Below are 9,994 nucleotides of genomic sequence, written 5' to 3'. Positions count from 1 at the left end.
AAAATGTATTATAAAAATTTTAAATTCATTGATTTTATTTAACCTCTTTAAAGGTGTTTAACGTTAATTTAAAATGAATCATTATTACAACAAATATTAAAATATAGCCCTATAAATATTTACAGAAACTTAATATTGTCTACTTTACATAAAGATAATGTTAAACAATTAAACTTAAAAAAATAAAAGGCACACGATTTTTAAATTTATTTAATAAAGATAAATATTAATGTTTTATTCTTTGTTCTTTATGAAATAATTTTCAAGAAAATAAATCAAAAGAAATTGGTTTGATTCGACGATAGGCCTATACAGTAAGGTAATGTAACACGAGGGCGACGTCTCCCATAAGGAGTTTAAATGAGAAATTGGCTCTACGCAGGTATTAGACACGTAAATAAAACTAGGAAAACACGAGATCAGCCAGTTGATCAGACGCGATTCCACGACCAACTCCAGTGTTTTAGCCACCTTTTAAGTTATATAATACAATTCTACACCAGAAGAAAAAGAAATCATAAAGTTGAAGCTCGGCGCACATCATTCGAAACTCGGAGAATTCAGGAAATTTGAAGAAGTAGAAATTCTACGTAGTCCTATTGTAGACCTACATCTTTAAATTTGTGATTTAAAAAACACCCAGCAATGAATTGCGTAATTTTCCCGGAGGAAAATATTTGTTTAAGAAACATAAAATAGAAAAGTTTAAAATCTGTTATGAGATTTTACTGTATTTAAAAAAAAATAACTTTTATGTTATTAATTAACAAACAGATATATTTATTTTTTGGGACACTGAAAATTTGCACAAGTAAAAATCAACTCATAACTTGAACGTTATTTGAAGTATGGCCTCACACCCATGGCCTACCAGATCTGAACCTGACGTATCGTGACGAGTGCATGTTGTAAATAACTATTCTGTCTAAAATACGATATTCTGAGGATAAGAATTCATGTTTCGTCAACATTATCATGTAATATAGTTTAAATAGTACCAATTTGATATTGAATTTTAATAAGCCCAGAGCTATTTTTTTAATTCGCAAATTATTATATTAATAAGAAAGTATACAAGTATAGCCTACCTGTTTCTTCTCGATTGGACATTTCTTGGCAATATTATTAATTGAAATTATGTATTTTCTTTAAAGTATTACATACAATACCCAAACTCTTTATGAAAATATTCACTTTATATATTAATTTTCACTAACAAGGAAACTGTCGGAGTGTCATCTAATAGATTTTAATAAAATTTAGTTAATAATTACGTTAAAAGTATACAAACTCTATGACAAATTTCTAGAATTCACTAAAAGTGTTAATCAGAGTTATTAGCAATCAAATGTCGTACTATTTTATAGTGGTTTAACACAAATATGAAAATTTTTAGTAGTGAAAGGGTCGCGGAGGAAGATACAGTAATATCTCGATTTTCGTTGACTTTGGTTTTCGTCATTTTGTGCAAAAAATTTGCCTCGGATTTCGTCGGAGTGCCACATGATCTCGTTGCTAATTTTGCGAAAACAAAGAGCGACCTACGCATTTTTCTGCTCACAAGTCATCGTGGCGGTGTTTTTTGCTGTATGAGCATTACTCCGCGCGTCTAGCCAAACAATTCCATCGCTTCCATTCTTTTTAGTTCCATCGTGGGAAGTTTCCAGAGCCAGTAGCCCTTCGAAGAAGGCCAGGGACACGATCGAGTTGAAGGAAATCATTAAAAAATACGTGACCGGCATTAAGATTGCTGAAATCGGTCGCATGTACTGTACGGGAAGTCGGCATCCACGATAAGTTTCGTTGTGGCGAAAAAGGAGGCTAATGTAGCGAAAGGCGTAAATGTGCTAATGAAACAGAGACAGCAAAGAATTGAAGAGGCCGAACAGTTATTATTAATTTCGATCAATCAGAAACAGTTAGATGGCGATTCTGTTTCGGAGACCATTGTATTGGTTTTTTATACTCATTTTATATTAATTTCTTAATTTTTTTAGTATTAAACACTACGAAAACAGAGGTATCACTGTATTACATTTACAGAGTGGAAGAAGGAATGACTCAAATAGGAAACTCAATAACTCAATAAGGAAACGCAAATAAATATTATAAAAGATTAGATATATGTACTAGTTTAACAATGAAATTTAATATAAAAGTATTGATAGAATAAATAAAAAGAAAACAATCGAAACGTAATAAATAAATACATTTTAATAGATATATTTAAAAGTTATTATATTCACAAATTACTAGATGGGCAACTATTTACATGATATTTTTCAACAAAGCAAAATAAACAAAGAATCTGTTGGCATCGTGCACATTTAACAAATCGAAGATTTTCGCAATTACTCTCGACACAATTTAAACTGTCGGTGTTTAAAAAAGAAAAACAAACTTGTTTTACATTTAAGAATTGACACTTTTCATTTACGAGTCCAGAAGCGAACCGTGCATGTTTAATCAAATTATTAAATATTGGCGCAGATAATTGATGATGAAGAATCGAATGTAATTTTATAATGCCATTTCTAGTTGTCCTAAACAATTTCATCGAAGAATCATTACAGAATAATTGTATAGCATTTAAAATTTCTTTAGCTAAAAGTTTTAATTGTCTATGAAATCCGACATCTAAAGGTTGGCATATAGACGTACACTTTGGTGGAATAATTAATATTTCGCACGAATTTCGATTTGTAGATGTTTGAAATACTGTATTATAAATATTAATATTTGTTTGTCCACTCCACGAGTCAATTATTAATAAAGAGTTTTCTGTTATATTTGGAGATAATACGTCTTCTACATAGTTTGTAATAATTGCTGTAGATAATTTGCCAGATGAGCTAGTTGTAACAGTTACGTTTGGGGCATCGAACAGCGATGCTTGAATTCTAGGTCCAAAGGTTCCACGAGCCTCTTGTAAGCAAATAAATACATTACCTACAACTTGTCCGTTAGCATTAACTAAATATTGAACAGTGTAGGAATGCGTAACTTTATTACTCGGAGAATGTGCAAATCCAATAGTGTTTTTTTCTCCTTTATATGAAAGTGTTCTTGGTGAAATCATTTCGTATGAAAAACCACACTGATCCGTATTGAATATGAAGTTACGTGAATAAGACGGCAATAAATTTTTTACTGTTGTTTGAAATTGCGCAGCTTTTACTAATATATCCTTTTCGTTCACTATTTCTGTTTTATTTACAAGTTTTGTAATCTTTCGAGATATTAATCTATATTCTTTTTTAAATTTCGCAACCCAAGAATCACTAGCTGTAAATTTAATTGAACTATTCAGTTGAAGAAATTTCTGTAATGCCCATATTTTTAATTGATTTCCTTTAACAATTTTATAGCTGCCTCGAGCTTCGTCAAACATTTGTTTAGTATGTTCTTTAATGATTTTTAACGTTTCAATTCTATGCTTTCGAGATTTAAATTGTTTTTCCCATTTATATAAATCACTAAAACGTTTTAATTCTTTAGCTCCTTTCCGCTGTAATGCGTGTAATTTCCATTTTGGATGTTTCTTATGCGAGTTAAGAATTTCTTCTTTTCGTTTTGTTGAAATTATATTCTCATCGAATTTTTCATCATCTGAATATCCCGATTCGCAGTCAGTGTCTGCGTTATCTATTTCTTTCTCTAGAAGCAGACGTGTTATTTTATTATCCGAAATAGGCCTATCTATAATCAAATTATTATTTTCCATCTGACAAAACTCTTCGTCATCTCTACTTACATAACTACTTAAAATATCGCTAAATGCATTAAAAAGCAGTTTGGCTACCTGTTTATCAACGTCTGAAATATTAGGCCTACAAATATTTTCTCTAGGCCAAACATTATCACATAAACGTTTAAATTCTGCTATAATGTTTTGAATATTTACATTTAATTCTCCCATTTTCGAAAACTAGAATTCATTCGTAAATGTAATAGCGCCGTCTTCCTCCGCGACCGTTTCACTACTAAAAATTTGCATGTTCGTGTTAACACTTTTAGTAAACATTACAAATTTGATATAGAGTTTGTATACTTTTAACGTAATTAAACTAAATTTTATTAATTCTTCTCCCATTTCCGAAAATTCCAGCATTTATTCTAAATGTAATATCGCCGTCTTCCTCCGCGACCCTTTCGCTTCTAAAAATTTGCATATTTGTGTTAAACCACTATAAAATAGTACGACATTTGATTGCTAATAACTCTGATTAACACTTTTAGTGAATTCTAGAAATTTGTCATAGAGTTTGTATACTTTTAACGTAATTATTAACTAAATTTTATTAAAATCTATTAGATGACACTCCGACAGTTCCCTTGTAAGACTTAATAAAACATTACTTCTCACTCCATTGAAAACATTTGAAAATGGAGGTTTGAAGCACTCGTTCTTCTACGTCACAAGATAGGTTGTGACGTCGTTCGGCTGTGATAGGTATGGGCGCGTTTTTTTATGCAGCGCTCGAGAAGCGCTTTACAGCTAATCCTCTGAAACCCGTTTCTAAATGGCCAACGCTGCTCGTGACCTCATTTCGCTACACTTTCGCTGCATAAAAAAAAACGCGCCCTATATAGCTGGCCATCCCCCACCCCTTAATATCTTCCAAATCAATGGTCAAATTTTTCTGAAAATTTATATAAATTTCCCCTAACATACAAACTTCACCGAAAAGTATCAAAAATTTTCAACAAAGGACACAAGAGTTAGTCTATTAAGATTCAAATTGGATGCAAATATAAGAAAAATCACCGAATCTTTTAAGGAAAAAGCCTGGTAATTACTCGAGAGTTTTTAAACCTAAATAGACAATTATTAATTATTCAAGGGTTCTTGCAGCTGTAGAAAATTAACATTAGTCTTATGAATGGTTTCATTCGTACTTTAAACTCGGTTAATTACAGCCAGAGTTCGTTAAGAGCGAATTTGCTATAAATGAATTCTATTGAAAGTTAAACAAATTTAGTATTGTTGTGAACCTTTAAAATAGAGGAAAATATAACTAATTATCGTTGTGGCGGCCGAATAATTGTAACTAGCGCTACATCTGAAAATCCAGGTGGCGCTGGCGCGAAGGGTATATAAACATGTGCAAGCCGTCCGCCATATTCTTTTTCCCGACTTGCCAGCTACTTTCCGGACGCGGGTTACTCTCATGTACCGACACGTTGATCCTATCCAACCGTAACGATATTGTAGAACGAGATTTCTATGTCCTGTACTGTACATTGTGTAAATAAAGCAAATGGTGAGATATATGGCTACAGGTTCTATATATTCTCAGCGAACACATAATCAAGTGGTGCGACGATCACCACATTGGTGAGCCGGACGTGATTTCTTCAGAAGCTTCAGATTCCGACGCTTCCGATTTCCCCAGGGATCGGACGTTTTGTTTCGTCGTCGAACTGGGAGATGCTCCGGGAGGTACCACGAAATACGTGTCCGGAATGAGAGGAGGTGGAGCCGGTAGAGATGTTCCGGAAAACAAAGGGTAACCAAATAAGGACGGCGGATAGAGGGGCAGACCGGTACGTGGATAAAACACTAATGGGTTAGAGGTTATGCTCATAGGAGACGTCTTGTCGGGTTCGTAAGAAGACACGGGCGCCGTGCTGGTGACGCAGAAACTAGAGTCGGCGGTAGCAGTCCCTTCACAGAACCGCTTGTGCTTGGATAACGACGTAACAGCCGAGAAAGCCTGTCCGCATTTGTGACACTTAATTTGCATGCGACACGTCGCATGCATGCGTTTGTGCCGACACAAGTTCGAGAACTGAGTGTACGCCTTGAAGCAGACTTCGCAGCGGAAAGGTTTGACGCTGCTGTGAATGTGGGTGTGCTGTTTCAAACCGCTGGAAGTGGCGAAAGTCTTGCCGCACTCGGGACAGGCGTGGGATCTGGCTCCGATGTGTTGAGATCGGATGTGGCGCTGGAGATTGCTAGGATCGGTGAAGACCTTCTTGCAGTTTTCGCAGATGTAGCGTCGAGATTCGTCATGCGCTACCTGATGTCGGATGAGATTGCTCTTCCAATTAAATACTTTGGGGCATTGGTTGCACTTGTACTCTCGTTCGTTTCCTCCTTCGTCGGGGTAATGACAGGCAACAATGTGGTCGTTTAACCTGAGCCGGTCACCGAAGACTTCTTCGCAGGCGGGGCATTTGGCCGCTTCTTCTGGGATAGGAATGAGGGGTGGAAGTTGAGGTTGATCCCCGTCGGCGCTCTTGGACGGCGATTCCGAGTTGCGAACGTTGTCCGAACAGACTGGCAACGCCGATCCCGACTGGTCGATTCTGAAGTTTTCCGAATTAGTCAGAAGGATTTCGCAACTCCCCACGTGTAGTTCTTGACTGTTCTCTATGTCCCTGGTGACTTCGAGATACGGCTTCCAAACGTACGGCGAAGGAGGCGAAGACTCTCTTAACTGCGCGGGAATGGGTCCGAAGCGAGTCCCCCTTTTCAGGTTAATTTTGGTCCAGAGGGTGACCTGGCCGGGCAGAAGACCCGGTCTCAGTTCTAGTTCACTCGGCAAGAGGTCGGTGGGACCGATTCAACCCGCGATATTTTTTTTTTTTTTTTTTTTTGTAACTCTTTCCGCCCAGTGGGCACTAAGAGGGCCTCTTACAGCAAGCCCATTATGGGTTCGGCCAGGCCCACAATGGGGCGGCCGGGTGGTGAGGGACGGGGACCGACATATCCGGACGGACCACCCCCCGAAAAATTCCTGGGGATTTTTCGACCCGTCCGGATTCGATCCCGGGTCCCCCAGGGCGGCAGGCTGCTAACCTTGACCGCTCGGCCATCCGGCCACTAACCCGCGATATTTATGACGGGTTAACCGTAATCATATTTGTAACAATATAACGGTAAACTTCTCGTTATCACTGGTGGGGGAGTGTGTGGCGGCCGAATAATTGTAACTAGCGCTACATCTGAAAATCCAGGTGGCGCTGGCGCGACGGGTATATAAACATGTGCAAGCCGTCCGCCATATTCTTTCTTTTCCGACTTGCCAGCTACTTTCCGGACGCGGGTTACTCTCATGTACCGACACGTTGATCCTATCCAACCGTAACGATATTGTAGAACGAGATTTCTATGTCCTGTACTGTACATTGTGTAAATAAAGCAAATGGTGAGATATATGGCTACAGGTTCTATATATTCTCAGCGAACACATAATCAAGTGGTGCAACGATCACCACAATCGTTTTAGTTTTTTGCTGCAATGCCAACATAATCCATTTGATATTTTCCGGTTATCTTTTATTTTTAGTGTACATTAAGAAAAAAATAAAATAAGTTAAACAAATTTTTATATACACTTTGTTAATGTAAACTTATATAAAACACGAAAAAGAAGCATCATCAAAAACGATTTTAATGTTTTAAAATTACGTAGACGTTTCAGTCTTCCCTAAACTATGTACCAGTACAGTACAGGACCGACCGGAAGAAACGTGGGGCCCGATGCAAAATCCTTGTAAACTGGACCCTGTTGTAAAAATCCAACAAGTTGCATAAAAATCATGTGTAAGTTGCATTCTATCTCCCCACCCCCTCAACCCATCAAAATTTAATGGCATAAATACCCCTTATATATATGTTACATTGCTATATTTCGTTTCTTAATCTTTATCTATCTCGAGATATTAAACGCCGAAACACATTTAAACGCACGATCACAAATTTTTTTCCCGTTTTTTGACATTTTGGGACTCTTTTATAATTTAGAATATATAAACCCTTACAATTCTAACAAAGGGAGCATTATGAATGTATTTTTATTAGTGCTTTCAAAATCAATTATATTCTCAATTATATAGTTCTACAGTTTTGTAGTCATTACAGTATTTTAATGGCGGTGCAACGGTGGCGCTACAGTACGGGAAAATACATGAACCTTCTCTGGAAACTAGTGGGTAACACCTAAACAGGGACAGGTTTTCCATAGAAAGTCACTTTGGGAGGCACCTTCCTTTGGCAGATCGCCCTGTTGTGTTGGGTTTATTCAATTAATCCAATCTTACCTTCGAATTGTCTTATATCTACTTTATATATCTACTGTATATCGAATTACACAGAACCTGAGGAAAACGGGACCCTGTGCGAGTAAACCGTTCGCACTGCTCATGGAGAGACCCATAATGGATTTGTTAAAAAAGGCCTTCTCAGTGCTCACAGAGCGAAAAGAATTTAATTTGAAAAGTGGTCAATCTTATGAGAAAAAAGAAAATTGTTAGTAATCAGTAACCTGAAAAATCCAAGACGTTTCGAGATTCGACGGGTACTGGTAAATTACAAATCCAAGTGAAGAGTTCGGATGACCACAAATATTCTCTGTGGAGAACTATGAGAATAGGAGAAATTGCAAAAAAACGAAAAATTTTAATATTGATTGACAGTTGCCCGACGTATCTTAACACCAAGAATTTGTGTTGCATTAAACAGGTGTTGTCTAGTTCAAAACTACCGCCTTTAGTTCAAGAAGCAACTCTCGTACAGCAATTCTCGGCGAATTATTCTTTCAAAATAGTAACTTCTATAGATGTAGCGAAGAAACGCTTTATGTAAATCTTGATCCAACAAACTTCTTTTACTTATGGCAGGGCAAAAGTATCAATGTAAACAATAGTAAATTGTTTTCGACACGCTTGGCTTTTTGCAAAGCAATGAAGAAGAGTTCGATTCAGATGACGACATTCCCATCAACAAACTTTTGAAGAAAAGTGAACTTAGGATATAATGACACAAAAAAGATGTTCAAAATGTGTTTCTTCAGCAATTACCAGATCCATTTTCAGAATCCATTTTTTATTAAAGTGGCGATAAAAAATATAATACTGGCAATAAAAGCCACAGTCCTCTTATTTCAACGGTTGGATGGCCGAGCGGACAAGTATGACATTCCTCCGCTCTGGGGGATTCGGGATCAAATCCGCAAGGGTCGAAAAAACCACGGGAATTTTTCAGATGGTGATTCGTCTGGATATCTCGGTCCTCGTCTCTCACTATCCGGCTACCCCATTGTGGGCCTGGCCGAACCCATTATAGTCTTGCTAAAAGAAGTCTTCTTAGTGCCCACAAAGCGGAAAGAAATTTAAAAAACTCTCTTATTTTGACGCTTAGCGTAAAATTGAATCACAAAGCATGCTTTAGGAAAAACAGCAAAATGTCGAGCTTCTGTATAATGGGAGTCCCGTGCACCATACACTTAGTGATGTCATAACGTCACACGACAAATTCGGACAAACAAGCAGGAAATGATGTTGAAAACCGGAGACAGTTTTCGTGGATTGCCGTCCAGCGTTTCTAGATTGAAGATTTTTTATCAAATGGCAGACAATTTGGGATATTTTTTAGGGTGACTTTTTTTTTACTTTGATCTCTTTAGTAGACTAAAGCATAAAAATTTTGACATGACGGAACATATGAAATGCCGTTTAAGCATTGTGATCAAATATGTTATTCGAACCTATTCATTAAAGAATTATTCAAAAATGATTCCTATTTCTAAGTGATAGCTTAACATGACTGTTAATATTGCTTTCCAGACTCCAAACTGATAAGACTATCAGCATCTACATTAGACGAACAAGTTTTCATAAACAAGCAAGGGCTTATTTACAGAAATGTGTCTAGATCAGGAGAGCCCAAAGTGGTCAATAACACATTTTCGGAGTCAAAAATTAGTCGGGGGTTGATTGCAAATGGTTTATTAAAAATTAGTCCAATGGGTTGTATGTATGTCAGGTCAGGATATTGTAAATTTGCATACTGTAAATAGATCTTTTTTATGAAAACAGTATGTGGGTTAATGCTGGCTCATTAGATTTATTTATTATTAATAATTAGCAAAAGAGAGGAGGTCTTTATATTAAGTCTTTCTGCCCCGTGGGCACTAAGAGGGCCTTTTTTTTAGTAAGCCTATTATGGATTTGACTAGGCTCAGAATGGGACGGTTGGGTGTGGAGG

At 36.9% G+C, this 9,994-nt stretch overlaps 1 protein-coding gene across 1 annotated transcript; it reads right to left on the bottom strand.

Annotated features, from left to right (window-relative positions):
• Positions 1–5,327: 5,327 nt before the first annotated feature.
• Positions 5,328–8,817, bottom strand: LOC136987661 (MDS1 and EVI1 complex locus protein EVI1-B-like). Its single transcript, XM_067285414.1, has 2 exons — positions 8,809–8,817; positions 5,328–6,506 (listed from the first exon to the last, which is right to left on the bottom strand). The coding sequence occupies exons 1-2, from the start codon at positions 8,815–8,817 to the stop codon at positions 5,328–5,330; spliced, it is 1,188 nt and encodes a 395-aa protein (XP_067141515.1).
• Between the last annotated feature and the right edge of the window lie 1,177 nt (positions 8,818–9,994).

The sequence above is a fragment of the Centruroides vittatus genome, unplaced genomic scaffold (assembly GCF_030686945.1).
Source record: "Centruroides vittatus isolate TY-2023 unplaced genomic scaffold, ASM3068694v2 scaffold_2569, whole genome shotgun sequence".
Classification (NCBI taxonomy): domain Eukaryota; kingdom Metazoa; phylum Arthropoda; class Arachnida; order Scorpiones; family Buthidae; genus Centruroides; species Centruroides vittatus.
Note: the sequence above shows the minus strand (reverse complement) of the source record. Positions and strands in the feature narration are given on the sequence as shown.